This window comes from Heteronotia binoei, chromosome 4 (assembly GCF_032191835.1).
Source record: "Heteronotia binoei isolate CCM8104 ecotype False Entrance Well chromosome 4, APGP_CSIRO_Hbin_v1, whole genome shotgun sequence".
Taxonomy (NCBI): Eukaryota; Metazoa; Chordata; class Lepidosauria; order Squamata; family Gekkonidae; genus Heteronotia; species Heteronotia binoei.
In genome coordinates this window covers 168,086,644-168,106,171 of record NC_083226.1, presented here as the reverse complement: position 1 = coordinate 168,106,171, position 19,528 = coordinate 168,086,644, and the positions used below count along the sequence as shown (strand labels likewise).

The following is a 19,528-nucleotide window of genomic DNA, read 5'->3' as shown; positions in this document are numbered from 1 at the left end:
AAGTTTTGATTTGGACTCGGCTGTGACCAGGATTGCGGCCATAAGCGTTACAAACGCGGGTCAAGGGAGTCAAAAAGAGTCTGGGGGAACGGAGAATGGCCCCCTTGCACGCTGAAACCAAGAGCCGCCGAAATGTTTTGCATCCCACCTTCGGCACTCCAAACCAGCCTCAGCCTGCACCCTTGCAAGAATACACAAACGCAGACAGACACACGCAGAGCCTGCTTGCTTCGACACACCCATGCAGTGGACACTATATAATTTAGCTCTCAAAGCATAAATCACACAGCCAAGACGGTGCCCTCAGCTAACTAGCTGCTGAGGTGCAGCTGCAACAGACTCACCAGCCTCTGTCTAGCCTCACAACTGGGTCTGGTTGCAGAGCTGAAAGGCGACTGGTGCAGCAGACGGTAAGACGTGGGTCTCTCCTAACCCTTCCCAGTTGCTAGGTAAAATAATACTGCTGCATAATGGCATTACATAGAACCAGGTTTTGTTTTTTTTAGCAGGAGCTCATTTGCATATTAGGCCACACACCCCTGATGTAGCCAATCCTCCTGGAGCTTGCAGTAGGCCCTATACTAAGAGCTCTGTAAGCTCTTGGAGGATTGGCTACATCGGGAGTGGGGGGGGGGTGGCCTAATATGCAAAGGAGTTCCTGCTACCCAAAAAGCTCTGCATATAACTATTATACCACAGAATTGAGGGACCATGAGAGAAGAAGCTTCCTCCCGTGGCACCCCAAAGGCATTGTCTGGCTACCATCAGCAAAAATTCTATTATTGGGTAGTTACCAAAACTAGGTCAACCTCAGGCAACGTGCCACCTATGAATATGAAATAATTTTCCAACCCTTTGTAGGGCCAGCACCTAAAGATTTGACGTCGACGCCTACCAGACAGGATTATTTCTTCCCACCCTCGTAGCAAACTGTAGATTTCTATAAAACTGCATTTTTTTTTCTTCCTTAGCATGACATTTGCATGAGCCAAATGGCAGGAATGAAGCTGATGTACTTGTGCCCTTTATTAGTTTTTTGCAATCCACTCCCCCCAAGACTCAGGCCTTATGATAAGTTACAGATTCCTGGCCACAAACTGACCAAGGAGCTGTGTCAGTCTTCGATCTAGACAACGGAGTTCTTGGTTCCCACAATGTGATAAACACAAAACTTCATATTCTTGGGGAAGAGGCAGTAATGATTGTCCAGGTCCACCATAATAGTTAACAGCAAGTTTCCCGGCAGATGTAAGACTCCACTGGAGTGATATCAGAGCACTTCTACAAGATCCCTCTTTCAAAGCTGTCTTTAAAATGTACAATGATACAGGTACAAACAAAACCCTGTTCCTTACCTGAGAGCCCCGCAGGGGCCAGATAATTTGTTCCCCCTGTCTCAGTGGAGGAAGGCACAGAGTCTGGACAACTTGCTGAAACAGAAAAAAAGGGAAATGAATTAAGAAAAGACGCATGATGTGCCAATCTTTAGAAAGGAAATTTATTAAAAAAAAAAAAAAAAGCTCCCTGCAAACAATGTCTCCGGACAAACGAAGCACATTCCACGGCATTTATCAGGAAGTTATTACTAATTGTCTGCACAGAGACAGCACAATTCTTCATGATACATCCACCCTAACCCATGTCTAGGATCCGCTGTACCACTTAAATCACAGTCGTCAGTGAGCACAGGCTGGCTGGAATCTCCTCTCCTCGCTCTTACCCCCCCCCCCTTTGCCAAGTTGGTTTTGAGTTCCCGCTAAGTCACTGGGTTACTGAAATCCAGCTTGCCTCGCCTAAACGGTAGGTCAAGATCCAAAGGGAGCTTGCGATCACAGATCTATTGATTTGAGCTAGCGAGGCAAACTGACCGAGAGGGAGGGGTCCAGCCCACCAAGGAGACATTCCAATACAAAAAACTTTAAAAAAACAAAACCCCAGTTCTGTATTATTCAGCAGGAACCCATCTGCATTTCTGCCCAATATTAGTAACCTCTCCATGTTATGCCTGCCTCCCCCCCCCCCCTTCTACCACTGCAAGGGTTTTATATCCTGGTCTGGAGCAAACTATTATTTGTAGTAATTGCTGTTTTTCTGGTTCAGACACTGTGGCGCTTCCCACAACCTGGAAGTGAAATGGCACACAGGGAGGAAGGAGGGAGGGGGGGGAGAAAGCAAGTCCAGAGCCCATCCCCAGAATGGTTAAACTGCTCACTGGTTTGACTATGGCACAACACTGAATACAGAACACTCTGAACGTGTGGAAGAAGATACACTGTGCTGATGATCCGTGATACTGCACAGTATTTAACACCCATTTGCTAATTCAGAAAAGGATCAGAAGTGGGGGGAAACAGGGCTTTTTTTGCAGCAAGAACTCCTTTGCATATTAGGCCACAAACCCCTGATGTAGCCAATCCTCCTAGAGCTTACAGTAAGCCCTGGAATAAGAGCCCTGTAAGCTCTTGGAGGATTGGCTACATCAGGGGTGTGTGGCCTAATAGGCAAAGGAGGTCTTGCTAGAATTCCTTACAGGGCTCTTCTCACAGGGCCTGCTGGAAGCTCCAGGAGGATTGGCTACATCAGGGGTGTGTGGCCTAATATGCAAAGGAGCTCCTGCCAGAATTCCACCCCTGGTACCAATGCAGGATGGCAGACAAGGGAGAGACCTGGATTCAAATTTGATTCAAATCAAATCTCGCTGTGCCAGTTTTCCTGGCCTCTGATGCTGGCCAGTGCCCAACACAGACAATGTCCAGCTATGAAGCTTCTGATGCAAAGCTTCAATTTCCATAATCAATCTGAAGTTTAGGGAAATGCTAAGGATCTCACCTGCCTTCTGGCTTTACTATCCCATACCACTGAGAGCAGATACCATGAACTAAGAAATCCAAAATGAGAACTCTTGCAGCTGGTGAGAATGAGCCAGACATTCTTTAAAATTATGTATTATACAACAAAAAAGGGAAAATTAAGGTACAACAACACCCAAGTGTTTTGTGTAAGACTTTTCGAGTTCCTGGAAAACAAAAGTTGGAACGTAAGAGAAGCCATGTTGGATCAGGGTCAATGGTCCATCCAGCCCAACACTCTGTGTCACACAGTGGCAGGTGCCATCAAGAGGTCCACCAGCAAGACCAGAACTTTCCTACTGCTGCCCCAGACAGAGAGTTCCATCAATATGCTGTGGCTAACAGCTACTAATGGACCTCTGTTCCATACGTTTATCCAATCTCATCTTGAAGCCTTCTATAAAAACATAACAGAAACTATGTTGGATAAGGCCTGTGGCCCATCCAGTCCAACACTCTGTGTCACACAGTGGCCAAAACCCAGGTGCCATCAAGAGGTCCACCAGCAAGGCCAGAACTCCAGAAGCTTTCCCACTGTTGCCCCGCACAGCACCAAGAATATAGAACATCACTGCCCCAGACTGTTCTATCTATACTTGGTGGCTAACAGCCATTGATGGACCTCTGTTCCATACGTTTATCCAATCTCCTCTTGAAGCCTTCTATAAAAACATAACAGAAACTATGTTGGATCAGGCCTGTGGCCCATCCAGCCCAACACTCTGTGTCACACAGTGGCCAAAACCCAGGGACCATCAGGAAGCCCACCAGTGGGGCCAAAACTCAGATTTCTTTTTCCCCCAATGGTATCTGCATCAGAACTGAACCATGAATGGAAGTTAACTTCCTAAGAGCTTCTAAAATAAACTCCCACATTATTAATGTAACTGGTTTTCAGAAGAGCACAGAACCCAGAAAGTCAACTGCTGGCACCATGTCAATATTCCCTTTGGCGAGGCAAAATTTGGGCAAGCGGTACCCAACACAGGACAACGAAAACATGGACACAAGCACTGCGCATCAAATTCTCCACCCACCCACTCCAAGAAGTTGTTATTCAAGAACTCACTCCTGGAAACGACAGGGAAAGAACCCATGTATGTGTGCGTACAAGGCCGTGTAATCTCTTTTTATCAAGAGTCAAGTATAACTCTGAACAGGAATATACAGTTTAACAGGATACACTTAATCAAACTGAAAACAATAGGGCAGACAGGAAATTGAGTTACTTATGAAATACCCCTATGCTATACGCTTTCTAAATGTACACTGTTTTCTATGTACTAAGGAAATAGCTTGTTAAAAAAAGAGAGAGAGAAGAATTAAAACTGTTTTTAACTAGGCCATCACCCTTTGTATCTCACCCGACTTCCAATGAGAAATTCCTTCGGATTCCAAAAAGCTACACTTTGGGGTTTTCATCAACATAGTATATTTGTGTTTGGGCTGCATCCACTTCAAGCAGCTCCCTTGACATTTTTAAAAATGTCCAACACAGAGATGCGGTTGGCACGCTAGGACAACTAGAACCTTTTCTCCTTAACATCTAGCTTTTCAGAAGCATGAAATTATCTGTGTCAAGGAAAACCGGTCCTTGGAAGGCCGCCATCTTTGATTCGAAGTGCCAGAGCTTAAACATAGATCTATTACCTCACTGAACCCAAGTCCCATGTTATGAATTCCCATTTTAAAATGGTACACCATTTCTTTCACAAACCATTTGAGCTAAGGCCGTTTTCTCCCAACCTGGTTCGTTCCAACTGGTAGCTTTCTCTCTCAAGGACGAAAGAAAAGCCAGGATCCAAACTGGTGGGCCTTACAGTCACTACAATGTAGCCAAACCTACTCCACAGTGTCACTATAATGATAAAATGGGATGACTCTGGCTTAAATTCATTGGAAGACTAGGAAACAAATGTGATAAACATGATTTCTACGGCAACTTTCTTATGCAAACACGATGGCTAAGAAATAACCAGGCTAATGTTAACATCTAAACACTCCAGACAGAGCAAGTTAAGAAATTCCTTGGTAAACATATGAACATATGAAGCTGCCTTCTACTGAATCAGACCCTGGGTCCATCAAAGTCAGTATTGTTTACTCAGACTGGCAGCGGCTCTCCAGGGCCTCAAGCTGAGGTTTTTCATGCCTATTTTGCCTGGACCCTTTTTAGTTGGAGATGCCGAGGGATTGAACTTGGGACCTTCTGCTTACCAAGCAGATGCTCTACCACTGAGCCACCGTCCCTCCCCTGGTGGTGGAGGAAGTACTTTTCAATCACAGCTAATTTGGGGCACCCCTCCCCCCCTTCAGGGAGTTTTCAAGGCAAGAGACGAGCAGAGACAGCTTGCCGTTGTCTGCCTTTAAGTGGCAACCCTGGACTTTCTTGGTGGTCTCCCATCCAAAAATCAACCAGGGTCAACCTTGCTTAGCGTCTGAGCTCTGGCAAGACTGGCTAGCCTGGGTCACACAAGTCAGCACAACATTCCTGACAGTAGACAATAGTGGCTCAGGGGTAGAGCATCTGCTTGGTAAGCAGAAGGTCCCAAGTTCAATCCCCGGCATCCCCAACTAAAAAGGGTCCAGGCAAATAGGTATGAAAAACCTCAGCTTGAGACCCTGGAGAGCTGCTGCCAGTCTGAGTAGACAACACGGACTTTGATGGACTGAGGGTCTGATTCAGTAGAAGGCAGCTTCATATGTTCATATGTCTTAGCCTTCATTCTGCTCTATTCTATCTGCTGGATCTGAAGCCCAAAGCCAAAACCTCTTTGGCAGCTGAGTGCAGGCAGGGTTTTGAAAGAACTTTGGTTCTGTTCTTTGAAAGTATTTGTGAATTTCCTGAATTATGCAAAGGGGTTGGATCAAACGACCCTGGAGGTCCCTTCTAACTCCATGATTCTTCAGGAGACTGAGATATCATTATAAGGACCTCTCTAATACTTCCACTATAGCCAATGTTCCCTCTAAGATGTGGGGTCTTGTGAGCAAAACTGGCCTTGTGAGCAACTGGCCTTAAAGCTGTGAGGGAACAATTTAGCTGCTGAATAAATTAGTTTGCTCTGGGGCCATTCTTCATGAGCTAAGACAAAAAATCTGTGAGTCAGAGGCTTAACAACGGTGAGCTATATCACACTAACTCAGCTTAGAGGCTACACTGGTTAGATATGATGGAAACGTGAAACACACACAATGCCTGTCCGTTTCTTTAGCGAGGCCAAATCAGTTGATCTCTCTCATATTCATACATCTTTGCATGTACAAATCATATAGATATTATTATGCGCCACTTTTTTAAAACGCAGCTTTGCCTCACAAAGCTAGGTCATACCTGATAACTTATGACTACTTAGCTTCTGTGAACGGCCCATTACTGACCTCAAAACACAGACAGAATTTACACATCACCTCAAACACAATGCTTTCCCCTGGGATGAGTTCTCATGTTCAGTGCTGGCAATATGGCAGACAGAATAATCAAGTGTGTGAGACGGAAACCCCAAGGGATACCAGAGTATGTGTGAATGAATTCACCTATCCGGTGAATCACAGAGGAAGTTCAGAATTCACAGCCCCAATCTCCCCTCAAAGACCCTGTACCCTTCAAAGATAAACGAACTCAAAATCTAAACTTATCTTTACACAAATGCCATTGTGCCTTGTACAACCTCTCTGGCTTAATAGCATGCGCATCGGGCTGACCTGACGGGGAATCTCCCATAAAACCACTCTCAACTACATGGGTTGATGCAGAAAACACAATTCCCAAGATTAGTACCAATTCCTTGTTTTAGGAACGCTGGAAATGATTCGATCCCAGGTGGACAGATGGGGCAAACCACCTAAGGTGTTGTGGCTTGTAACCAGAAACGTCACCGAAGCCACATCAAATAGCCTTTCTATGAACTTCACCCAACGCGAGAGGAATCTATACGACTGATAGCATGGCCACCCAAGCCATAACCATCAAACTTTTCAGTATTTGTTTACTACCTAGCAAAAGCCCAAACGCAACATCAGAGACACAATCCCCTGTACATGCGCCAGTCGTTTCTGACTCTGGGGCGACGTTGCTTTCACAACATTATCACGGCAGACTTTTTACAGGGTGGTTTGCCATTGCCTTCCCCAGTCATCTACACTTTCCCTCCAGCAAGCTGGGCATTCATTTTACTGACCTCGGAAGAATGGAAGGCTGAGTCAACCTCGAGCCGGCTACCTGAACCCAGCTTCCACCGGGATTGAACTAAGGTCATGAGCAGAGCTTTGGACTGCAGTACTGCAGCTTTGCCACTCTGCACCCCACGGGACTCTTCCAGGGACACAATACCCCCGCTGATATAACACACTTTCAGGGGTATTCCACATTTAATAACTGGAACAGGGGTGGCCAAACTTACTACTTTATGTAAGAGCCACACAGAATAAACACCAGATGCCTAAGAGCCCCAAGACATGAACGTCACAGATGTTTGAAAGCCACAAGACAGGAAGGAAGGCAGGCAAATAGATTGGGGGGAGGAAGAGGTGGAAAGAAAGCAACTTTAAATTCATTCTCCAAGCCACCTTCTGGCTTGAAGTGATTTAAAGGGACAAATGCTTTCTCCAAGCTGGCCTACAAGGCCATGGTGGCTTCAAGAGCCACACAATATGTGTGAAAGAGCCACATGTGGCTCCTGACCCACAGTTTGGCTACCCCCGAGCTGGAACATCCCCTCAAGAACCAAGTTAGAAACCACAATTATAATGCTCTAATTGAACCCCTCAGAGAGGGCACAAGCAACAATTGTACAGGATGGTTTCAGCTGCACTAAAAATGTCTCATGTATCAAGAGATACGGCTTTCAACTCCTCAGCTGTTTTAAAGGGAGAAGTTTAGCAAGCCCAGCTTCTCCCAGTTTATTCCTTTGCTTGATGTAATAGATATACAAGGCCCTGAATTCGCCCAGTAGCCAAAGCAGGAGAAACCTGACCTGTCAAACACATCCTTTACACAGGAGTTTAAAGGCAACAGATTAGTCTCCCATCAGAGAGATACAGGTAAACTCCACCCATCTGCGCAAAAAGTGATGGATGCTGAACAGACAGACATGTATTTATTCTGTAACATTCACCCTTTTTGAATACCTCTCTCCCTTCTCATAATGTGAAAAGGATCCTGATTAAAAATCCAAAATATTTTTTTGAGGCGGGGGGGGGGGGCATTAAGGAAGCTGCTTGTTTCTAAGCTGCTGGAACACAGCTCTGAAATTTCTTCCACAATATCAGTTCAAAACATTTTTTAAAGTAAAGGTAGATTATATAACAAAGAAGACCAAAACCCCCATCACTCAGTCTCGTTATTCACTCCAGAACTTGCTGGAAATTGTTTCCTATTAGCTTGCTAGACAAACCTTGGCATTAGTTTCACAGCTCTGCTCCCACAGTTGAAAAACACCTGCCTCCCTATCTTGCCTGATGAGGAATTCTGCATGACTCCGAAAACTTGCCTACGTCTGCAACAGAGCTGGCTAGGAAAACTCAAGCTACAGAATTCATTTCTCTGTGTGTGTGCGTGTCTCGTCAAGGAGACAATAGCAACACCCTCCAAGATTTAGGAATGTGAAAAAAATGTGAGAAAATTAAAAGGTTGCAGGCTGCAATATTAAGAACATTGAACACTGAATTCTCTCTCTCTCTCTTCCCCCCTTCACAATGGCCTTCATGAAAGAGGAAGTTATAAGAGAAGTCAACCACCTGCAATGACAGACTGATGGGGTATTTTTGTCTCTCCGTGTGCTACGATATTCAAAGTCTGACTGCCAAATGGACTGGGGGGAGGAGTGGGGGGGGTGAGTAACCCTGCTATTTTTCTTTTAGATTTCTGACCTGCCCCATTAATCACTTCCTATTGGCTAATACAGAGAACTTTCCCCTCCTTTTCAAAATGGCACCTTTTTAAAGCCCTGTATCTTTTCTGTTTGCTCACAGTTTTTGCTACCTTATGTCAACACTTACTAATGAACGAATATATCACTCCACAAACTTGAGAATGAGCCCCCCCGCAACCGCCAATGGGATGTTTAAACTCTGCTAACGGATTTACCCAAGCATCTTTTCTGGAAGATGGTGGTAACTACCATTCTTCTTCAGCACCTCTGCCAGCTATTCACCACACCTCCCCCCACGTTTGCCCCTCTTCTGTGCAACTGAGGCAGCCAACTTGCAACAGACAAACAAATAAACCATTCCCCCCCCCCCCCAAAAAAAAATTCAAGACACCCTGATCCTAACCACCTTTCCTTGGAAGCAAGCCCACCGGCTTCAGTAGGAAGTTCTTTCCGGATAAGGTGTGTTTTGCAACCTAAGAATCCAAAGGTTGCAAAAGAAAGAGTCCTGTTTCTCTTCTGGCCCGTGTTATTATTTATAACCACCCTTTAGTACACATTGTATGTGTAAAAGGGCATTTGTGTTCTTCATCGACAGGTGGGGAAACTGAGGCTGGGAGACAGTAAGGCGACACAGAACTTTGCTTCCACTCAGACAGGTTTAAGCTCCGTCAGGAACCCACAACAGCTCAATAAAAATGAAATTAGCTGAAGTTCTGTCACCAAGTACAGGGAGAGGAGAGTTGGGGGATCCCTTTCGGAAGCATCTGGGCCACGCGCGTCTTCAATCCAAAGTTGTCCTTCATGTCCCAGGTACCATCCCCCTGTTCTAACCACCACCAGGAAACAAAAGTCGTGGCCCACCGGATAAAGCCATTGGAGCAAAGGTGAACTCCAGAATCTTTCCCACCCCACCTTAGAAGAAGATATTGAAGATACTGGATTTATATCCTGCCCTATATTCTGAATCTCAAGAGTCTCAGAGCCGTCACAATCTCCTTTACCTCCCCCCTCTTCCACAACAAACACCCTGTGAGGTGGGTGGGGCTGAGAGGGCTCTGACAGAAGCTGCCCTTGCAAGGACAACTCTGCGAGTGCTATGGCTGCCCCGAGGCCATTGCAGCAGTTGTAAGTGGAGGAGTGGGGAATCAAACCCGGTTCTCCCAGATAAAGAGTCCGCACACTTGACCACTACACTGAACTGGCTCTCCACTGGCTCTCTTAGCTAAGGATCAAGCCTGTTCCTAGCCCAATCCTGCAATCCGGTTCTTGCCACATCAGTTTGTGACAATGCTCTGTCTCTCCAAAGCTTACAGCCCAAAAACCTGCCAGTCTACAGACGAACGTGGCTACCCTCTGTCACTGAAGGAATGCTGGGGAACTCAGAAGTCACTGCTACAGTAACCAATAAAAGCCCAGCCATAAGGTGGGGGGGGGAGCTATGAGGTGAATACTTCCATTTTTATGAAGCACCACCTTCCAACCTATTTGCTTAGCACACCATTGAACCTTCTTGCCCAGACTATAAAATCTGTATTTCACACGAGTCCTGGGAGGGAAGGATCCACTTTAAAAGACAACACCACAAAAACACCACCACAAAGGACATAAAATTAGGAGAAGAAACAAGCATAATTACCACTGAACCCCATTTCCTTAAAACACTGTGATAACAAGAACCCCACATCAGGGGGGGACTGTAATCTTTTTTTGTTATTAAGCTTAGTAAAGCACAAATTCCCTGCCCGCAAGGAGTTTCCACTCTGAAAAGACAGCAAAGTTCTTTTTTCAAAGTCAGGGTGAACCTTTGCCCAGAGAAACTGTTAACCTTTCAGACCAGGGGGGACTCAATGATTATTTTGAACTTTACTAACCGACCAGATCCATAACTTTCCAATGGGGAGGGGGAACAGCAAGCCCCCATTGCCTGAAGTGGGGCCTTTCCAAAGGAAATCTATTTTAACCCGCATTAACTTACTGCCTCGCCCATCAGGATGTAATCAATGAAGACCACTGCTTTGCAAATTTGCATCTCAGCCCATTAATCTTCCGGAGAGACACGAAGTGGCTTTGTGGAATTTTATTCTCTCCCCCCCCCCCCCCCGCAATTCTGTCCACAATTTGCACCAAAACCCTCTCTCCCTCCGGGGTCTCTCTCTCCCTTTTCACAATGCAAGCGCTATTTATCTAGTACAGGTGAGTCCGCTGCCAGCCAAAAAGTTTATGCAGACAACCACAACAGTGCCTGGTGCCAGGCTCAGAATGGGCCCTGGCAAAATGCCATTCAATTACAAGCAACAAGCACGCAGGAAGAAGTTGTGCTAAAAATGTCAGCTTGCCCCCCTTCATATATAATGCAAAAAAAATGTTGGTGCCAAGCTACAAGAGCTTAGATCTATACAATACATCCAAGCACTTCAAGACACACGACTGATATGACATTTGCCCATGCTATTATCCATCTTTTGTTAAAAAAAGAACTAAATCCTAATTTCTCAGTGTCCCTTCTGCTGCTAATAACACAGGGAAACGTTGACCCGTCACCATAGATTTCTTCAAAGAAATGGGATTTTTTTTTTTAAAGAAACAAAAAAGACTGGGGGGGGGGCACACGCTCTTAACAGCCGGCCTCACTGAACTTAGCTGGGCTTACTTCCGAGTAAACACACTCCAAACGCCAGCTGCGCAAGAGGAACCACTTGTTTTCCAAGTCTGGGATGGAGATTCTGCAAACAAGGTAAAACCACAACTGACCTGAACACAACTTGCTTTCAAGTGAGAAAGGACCTCTGTGGTTATCTTTAAACATTTGGAAAGGTTTCTAAGAACAAAAAGGTTCTAACAACCCCCCAAAGTCTACATTGACACAGGAGTAAATCCAACTTATCTCCATGGGGCGAGGTCCCAATATCAACCTAGAAGTGAAGCCGGAGTCCTGGGCCAACAAGAGCCCCAAATAAACCGATGGGACGATTTGGTTTCCAAGATCCAACAAAGTTAAAAGTGAAGGAACACAATTTTTTACAAAAAAAAAAAAAACTATGCAGGAGGGAGTTGTCTTTGGGCAGGAGGGGTGTCCCCGATTGCTCTCCCCACAAAAGCCCGGCCTTTCTTTCCTCTCCACACCTCCCCCCAAATTTTGTTTCCAAACCACAACAAACAGAAAAATCTTTGGCTTACCAGTTGGTTTGAGAAAATCCATCGGGTATCTGGTGTAAGGAGGAGGGGGAGACTCTGGAATTAGAAAAGAACCGAGAAAATAAATGCAGGGCCATGAGAAGAAGGAAGGAGAAGAGGGAAAAAAACAGAAAAAGAAAGGGGGGGGGAGAAAAAAAGATAGGAACTTATGATAACAGAGGCATTCTTGTAGCAATACAGTTTGTCTTTGGCTCTGGGGGTTGGAGGCAGGGCAGCTAGGCGGCGATTTGCCTTGATATTCAACTGTCAGATAAACAAAAGGGGCCGGCTGGCGCCAGTCTCTTGCGCTATCTGCACTTCTGGCTGTCTCCAACGGGGCCTTCTTGGCTGGGCTGGAAACGCGGCGAGCTCTGGAAATCACCAACTGATCCCGGCTCTCTGATAATCCCCAGCAAGGCAGGCTCACTTCCATGAACACTTAACATTTCACAGGGAGCCCGGGGAAAGGAGGCGCGGGGGCTTTGCAGGCAACACAGTTCAGACCCACGTTTTTTTCCTCTCCCCCCTTCCTTTTAAAGCCCCCCCCCCTTCCAGCTCTTAATCTTGCACTGAACAGGTTTTTCTTTCTCGCCCCTCCTTTACGCACCAAAATTTGCAAGGTTTTTTTTAATTAACGGAGTGCAACAGCTTCTTCGACCGGGGGAGGGACTTAAAACGTGCTGCTTTAACCCCCCTCCCTCCAAAATCTTGCAAATGAGCTTGCAGGGAACGCTCCCCCCCCCCGCTCCATGCACCAGGGATATAAAGTTGCACTTTTTGTTAAGGAGCTGAGGAGGCCCGGGGGAGGGGTCCAAAACATACCAAAGCAGTTACCTTTAAAAAAAAAAATACACACCCTTTGAACTTTTGAACAAAAAAACTTTCGCACAGACGGTTCCAAGCCGGATTTCTGGGTCTCTCCCGTTCGCTCCCCCCCCCCCACCCGCCGCCCCCTTGACACTTTCCCGGCTTGGAAACCCAAAAAGGGCGAGTTGTCCGGAGAAAGAAAGGAAGCAGGGGCGCATACTGGTGGCCTGGAAATTATGTGTTTTCTCTCTCTCTCTCTTTTTTTTTTTACATTATATCTGCTCCGAAGGACTTTAAGAGGGAGGGAAACATTGTGCGAGCCAATCTAAAGTATGGGATTGCTTTTTATTGTATTTTTTTTTGCAAAACTTTTCGCTGGATGGACATTTGTAGGTTCAACAACCCGAAGATCCGGAGGTAATTTTTTTTTTTTTTTTTTTTGCAAAACCAATCCAGATCTGGCCGTCTCCAACGCTTTGTTACCAAGGCCTCTGCAGAATTCCAACTCTACAAGGGCCAAATCCCCTATAATCGTTTGGAAAATTCGGACTGGAAGATCCAGGCAATAACCAGGACGGTCCCCCCCCCCTCCTCCAAAAGTTATTAGCAACCAAGCCCTGTCAACATTTAAGTTGGGTGTTGCATTACCTCTTCCAATTCTCCCTTTAGCATATAGAACCACAGGAGCCGGAGACACACAGACAGACACACACACAGAACTAGAGAAGGCTTTTTTTTCCTGTTTGGGAAAGCGAAGGGCTGTCCAACGCTGTGCAAAAACTCCCCTCGGGCTCCTTTAGAAGCTAAAATTAAAACTCTCCCTGGGAATTTTTCTCTCTCCCCCTCTCGCTTCAAGAGAAACACGCAGACACATACAGGGAGTCGGTGCCCAAAGAGAACCCCAGAGGCCTCTACAGCTTTGCTGGGATAGCAAAAAGAAAGAAAGAAAAGTTTGACACAAACAACTGCCTGAGAAACCGACAAAAGGTTTATGATCCCTTTAAGACCCAAGCGAGGTGCACAACAGAAAAGGGGGAAGGGAAAAAAAACCCTCTCCGACTTGGAAGCGCGCCAGGGCGAGCAGGAAAAGCCCTTCCCAAAGTGGGCAGGCCCGACTCGCGTGTCTGTTCAGACAACCCCGTTTCCCCTCGCTGCTTCCAGCCGTGCCAAAAAAAATGCACACACACACACACATGCAATGCACAAGATTTTCCAAGGTGCACGCCGGGGAGAGGAGAAGGCCTTTCCATTGCAAACATTACAAAGGGTCTGGGGCTTACCTAGTTCGCAGAGCCGGCTGAGGTGATAGGGGTTGCAGCAGACCAAGTCCGGCTGGGTCTTCCCGTAGGATTCACAGCAACAGAGGCGCTTGACTTCCGAGCAGTGCCTGAGGTCGGGCCAGCGAAAGACCTTGCAGAGGAGCAGCGGGAGCGAGTACCAGTGGGGGCCCAGCTTGGAGTCCACTTTGCCCGGCACCAGGAGGCAGGCGGTGCGGGCGGCGCCTTTCGTCTCCACGGCCTGCAAGAGGCCCTCCAGGTGCTTCTCCTTCAGCCGCTTGAGCACCGAGTGGGTCAGCGCCTTCAATTCCGCCTCCGAGCCGAAGTGCGCCTTGGCCAGCTTGCCCGACTTGCCCATGCAACAGCCCCGATTGCCGCCGCCGCCTCCTCCGCCGCCGGCCCCATGCGCCCTGGCGTCCGCTGCGCCCTCGGCCACCTCGCCAACACCACCGCCGCCTCCTCCTCCACAGCCGCCGCCGCCACCTTCTTCCCCGCCGGGCGCACGGCTCCGCCAGAGTCTCCGGACGAGCCCCGACCGTTTGGTCCTGAACATGCGGGACGCGAAGAAGGCTCCCCGGCTAAAAAACGGGCATGCCGTCCGCCACTCATGAAGGATCCGGGAGCCGAGTCCAGGCAGCCAGGATAAACAGCCTGAAATGATGGGGAAGAAGTGGGAGCACAGGAGGGAAGCGGGGGGCGGCCGCGGCGCTGCGGCTCCTGCGGCGGCGACTCCTTTGGGGGGTGCGCCCGCCAGAAGCATACGCCAGTCTCGGGCGAGGCTTGGGTTCTAATCCTACCCTTCCGGCTCTCGCGCCTCCCCAAACAGAAATCCTTCTAAAATCCACGGGGGGGGGGGGAATTAAAAAAAATCCTTAACAGTTTCTTTAAACCGAGGTGGGGGTGGAAGCGTCGTTCTTATATTTTTAAAAAGAGGGTATCATGGCAGAGGAAACGTGCCTCTTTTTTTCCCCCCCACCCTCAAGGACAAAAGACCCCTTCTGAAGAACCAAAACTTGGCCTGGAAGAGGATGAACTTTCGCTCCCTCTTTGTAATAAATACCAAAAAAAAAATGTCACCGAGGAATTTCTTCCAACCTTCGTGGGTTTTTTTTTCTTTCCCCTCTTGGCTTCTTTAACACGGCGCCCTCCCCCTCCTCTCTTGCGAAGGCACACGGGCTCGAAGTGCTCAAAAAGTAGATGTTAAATCCAACCAAAAAGAAAGATACAGAAAGGGAGGCGGGGGGAGGAGAGATGCGATGGGGGTCAACCTCGCTGGAGAATGGGAAGCGAGCCCCCCAAAAGGGGAGGAAACTATGGGGGGGGGGGTTCAGGAGGAAAAAATCGAGGCTGGGGAGGGGGGGGAAATCCACAGTAAAAAAGGTATCCAAAGATTCCCTTTTCTTCTTCGGCAACAATCGCTCTCCGCCCCGGATCCCCCCCCCAGACGCTTTTGATCTTCCTCGCTTCTCCGACGGGCCCTCGCGTCGCTTTCCTTCAATATCTGGTCTTCTCCCCCCCTCTCCTTGTTTTCTTCCGAGTTTTTTTTTCGATGCAAAAGTTCTCCCCCTCTTGCAATCTCTCCACCCACTTTTTTTTTTCTTTTACCCCCCTCCCCTCCTTTGCAGGAGAGAGAAAGAGGAGTGGGTGGGAAAATTTAAAATTAAAAAAAAAAACAAAAAGGCGAAATAAGAGCCGGGGAGAAGCGGCGGGGACGGAACCTGCCCTGGGCCAGACGCTGCGCTGCTCTCCGGGGCCGGCTTTGTCTCTTTCTCTCTCTCTCCCTTGCCTCCTCCTCCGGCTTCCCTGCTCCTTCTTCAGCGGGCGCCCGGCCGGCCTCTGCTCCTGCCTCCTCCCGCTCCTCCTCCTCCCAGCTCGGGCATCGCCTCTCTCTCCAGACGCGCAACGCGGCGGTGAGGGGAGGGAAAGCTCCCAGCGGCAGCCGCCCGCCCTGCTGCTGCTGTCTCCTCCTCCGCCGCTCCTCCTCCTCCTCTCTCTGCCTTGGCTCGGCTCTGCCTTGGCTCTGGCCGCCGCTGCCGCTTTTTCGCTCCCTTCTTCCTCGGCCAGGGACGCCGAAGCAGCAGCCGCGGCAGGGGTGGTGGTGCGCTCTGGAGGGCGAGCCGTGCGCTCCGGAGGGCGCGCTGTGCGCTCTGCGCCCCTCCCGGCTCTTGCCTTCCCCGGGCCGCCTTCTCGCGTCCCTTTGCAGCTGGCTGGCCCCCGAAAGCAGCAGAGGGAGGGGACCTTGGCCGGTTGCACAAACAGCCGCCCGCCGGCCTTTGCAAAAGGAGGACCAAGCTCGCCGCGCGGCGCCCCGGTGCCTCTCTGCTGCGGGGGGCTGGCTGGCGCGGCGCTCTCGCCTCCCAGCCGGCCTGGCCCAGCCAACCTCCGGCTCCGTCTCCTCCTCCTCCCGCTTCCCCCGCCTTCGCCCTCCTCCTATCCCAGCGCCTCGGCGGCTTCCAGACTGCGCAGCGGCGCGGCCCAGCCCAGGCGAACCAACCCCCCCCCTCCTTCCCCGCGCCTTATCACGTGGGCGTCTAGACACCCTGTCGCTTTTTTATTTTGAAAAAAAAAAAGTGATTGTATTGCGCAAAAAAAGGCATCGGGTTTCTGAAAGCTATTCCCCCCCCCCCGCCCTTCTGTAATTCCTGAAGTCTGGGGAAGGCAACAGAAAGGGGGGGAGGCAAAAGGAAGCCGCCAAGGGGGCGAAGGAGAAGGGGATGCCAGCCTCCAGGTGGGACCAGGGGATCCCCCGGAATTACAGCATCTCTCCCCGGGCTGGAAGGATCAGCCCCCCTGGATGCTTTGGAGGGTGGGCTCTGTGCCATTGGACCCTCGCTGAGATCTTTGCCCTCCCCGGGCTCCAACCCCAAATCTCCAGGAGTTTCCCAACCAGCATCCGGAAATCCTACCCCCCCCCTCCCACCCACACACACACAGCTAAGGGAGACCCGCCAACCCTAGTTCTTAACCTAGAATCCATGGGGGATCTACGGATGGGCGGGGGGGTTGAACCAGGCACACAAAAATATCTCTCCCCCCCCCCCTTCTTGTCATTTTGAAAATTGTCAAAAACATTCTTAATGATGTTAGTACAGTAATGTTTCAGTCTGCAAAGAAACGTCGGGGAGTATGGGACGCTACTGTAGACATGCTCAGGTGTGGTCCAGTCATCCTGATCACCTCCCTGAGACATTTTTTCCTGGGGTGGGGGGGGTGATAGCTTTCCTCCGATTCTTAAAGAGGTCCATGATCCCTAAAAAGATTATTTTCAAACAGTTGGGGGCAGGGGATCCCCCGGTTTGGAGGCCCTCCCCCCACGTCAGGGTCATCAGATGGCAGCGGGGGGGGGGCCCACTGGCTGCTGGGCACTCCATTATTCCCTATGGAGACGGATTTCCATGGGGTATAATGGCAAATTGATCTGTAGGGCTCTGGTTGGGGGGCTGTTATTTGAGGTAGAGGCACCAAATTTGCAGCATAGCATCTGATGCCTCTCTTCAAAACAGCCTCCAAGTTTCAAAAAGATTGGACCAGGGGGTCCAATTCTGTGAGCCCCAAAAGAAGATGCCCCTATCCTTCATTATTTCCAATGGAGGGAAGGCATTTCAAAGGTGTGCGGTCCCTTTAAATGTGATGGCCAGAACTCCCTTTGGAGTTCAGTTATGCTTGTCACAATTTTGCTCCTGGCTCCACCCCAAAAGTCCCCAGATATTTCTTGAATTGGACCTAGCAACCCTATGCAAGAGGGGGAATGTAATGAATGGGATAAATAGGGATCAGCTGTTAATTTACATTAAGATAAAGAGATGAGGCTTGTGAACAGAAATGTTTTGACCTGGTGCCTAAAAGAAAGCTTCACAGTTGCCAGGTGAGCCTCAGGGGGGCAGGCGTTTCACAAGGAAGGGGCCACTACTGAGAAAGCCCTGTCTCTTGTTGCCAACCTTTGACTATGGGGGCAACAAACGAGAGCAGGGTGTGTGCAGGAGATCTTACCTGTTAGGCTGGGCAATATGGAAAGAGACAATCATTCAAGATCTCTGTACAACATTGAAGTCCTGAGACCACACTGGCAAGCTTTCAAGTTCACCAGAAATCTTGAGTTTGCTTAACTCTGGTGACTTATCACCGTGTCAGTGTGGGCATGGCTGCAGCCCATATCACTGAAAGCTATGACTGATCTGTCACCCATTGATCTGCACGGACGTGATGTCAGAGACACATGATGAGAAGAGGCGGGACCAGAGGGATTTATTTATATTTATTTATTTATTTATATTAAGATTTATACCCCGCCCTTCTCACCTAAGTGTCTCAGGGCGGCTTACAACATAATAATTAAAACAACTTCAGTTTAAAACATTTAAAAATACAATTAAACCATAAATTAGTAAAAAACAAGATAGAATAAAACCGGCGGCCTATAGATACCATGCTGGTGTCAAGACCAGGCCCTTGGGTGGCAGGCAGAGCCAAATGGTGTGTTGTAGTGAGGAACAATCCATCTGTTCCTGATCCAACATGACTTCTCTTACGTTCTCTTATTTTCTCTTATATGTTCTCTGCCAGTCTGAGTAGACAATACTGATCTTGGAGGACCAATAGCCTGAAGCAACTTCGTTGTGTGTCTTAATCAGAATGGGATTCTCAGGTTTCCCCGTCGGCATTATGGGAATATACTCATGCCAAGCTACTGTAGGATAACATAATGGGCATGCTTTGAAAAAAATGGGAAGGGGCCGTGGCTCAGTGGTAGAGCATTTGCCTTGCATGCAGAAGGTCCCGGGTTCAATCCCTGGCATCTCCACTAAAAAAGGGTCCAGGCAAATAGGCATGAAAAACCTCAGCTTGAGACCCTGGAGAGCCATGAATGGGGCTGTGGCTCAGTGGTAGAGCATCTGCTTGGTAAGCAGAAGGTCCCAGGTTCAATCCCCGGCATCTCCAACTAAAAAGGGTCCAGGCAAAGAGGCGTGAAAAACCTCAGCTTGAGACCCTGGAGAGCCATGAATGGGGCTGTGGCTCAGTAGTAGAGCATTTGCCTTGCATGCAGAAGGTCCCAGGTTCAATCCCTGGCATCTCCAGCTAAAAGGATCAGGTGGTAGGTGACGGGAAAGACCTCTGCTGAAACCCTGGCGATCCACTTCCAGTCTGCATAGACCAGGGGTGTCAAATGCATTTCTTATGAGGGCCGAATATGACATGGATGAGACCTTGTTGGGCCAGGTCATGTCAGGCCGGGCCATGTGTGTTCCTGTTTAAGATTAGATAGCAGAGATATAAACTTTATAAAGGACACAGACAAACAAATACATTTAAAACATTAGCACTCATTGGTCTTAAAGGTGCTTTCTTTGTATCTCTCCCGTGGGATCCAGGGAACTGGGCAAAGGAAGCTCTGGCTCTTTCCTTCCTTCCCCTATGAGGGAGGGAGCCTCAGCCAATAGAAGGAAGAGAGGCTTGGCTCAGTAGCTCTACTGTGCGATTGAGAGGCCTGGCAAAGCAAGCTCTCCCCAAGGGAGGAGCCTCAGCCAATGGAGAAAATAGAGACTTTGCT

The 19,528-nt window shown here is 48.6% G+C and overlaps 1 protein-coding gene and 2 non-coding genes across 3 annotated transcripts; 2 read left to right on the top strand and 1 right to left on the bottom strand.

Annotated features, from left to right (window-relative positions):
• Positions 1–1,281: 1,281 nt before the first annotated feature.
• On the bottom strand, positions 1,282–14,764 carry SMAD7 (SMAD family member 7). Its single transcript, XM_060236604.1, has 3 exons — positions 13,984–14,764; positions 11,900–11,953; positions 1,282–1,430 (listed from the first exon to the last, which is right to left on the bottom strand). Exons 1-3 carry the CDS (start codon positions 14,738–14,740, stop codon positions 1,282–1,284), a joined length of 960 nt encoding a protein of 319 aa, XP_060092587.1. The 5' UTR covers positions 14,741–14,764.
• A 3,948-nt stretch (positions 14,765–18,712) lies between these two features.
• On the top strand, positions 18,713–18,781 carry TRNAA-UGC (transfer RNA alanine (anticodon UGC)). Its single transcript has one exon. It is a non-coding gene; the product is annotated as a tRNA-Ala (tRNA).
• A 202-nt stretch (positions 18,782–18,983) lies between these two features.
• On the top strand, positions 18,984–19,055 carry TRNAA-UGC (transfer RNA alanine (anticodon UGC)). The gene has a single exon. It is a non-coding gene; the product is annotated as a tRNA-Ala (tRNA).
• The last annotated feature ends 473 nt before the right edge of the window (positions 19,056–19,528 follow it).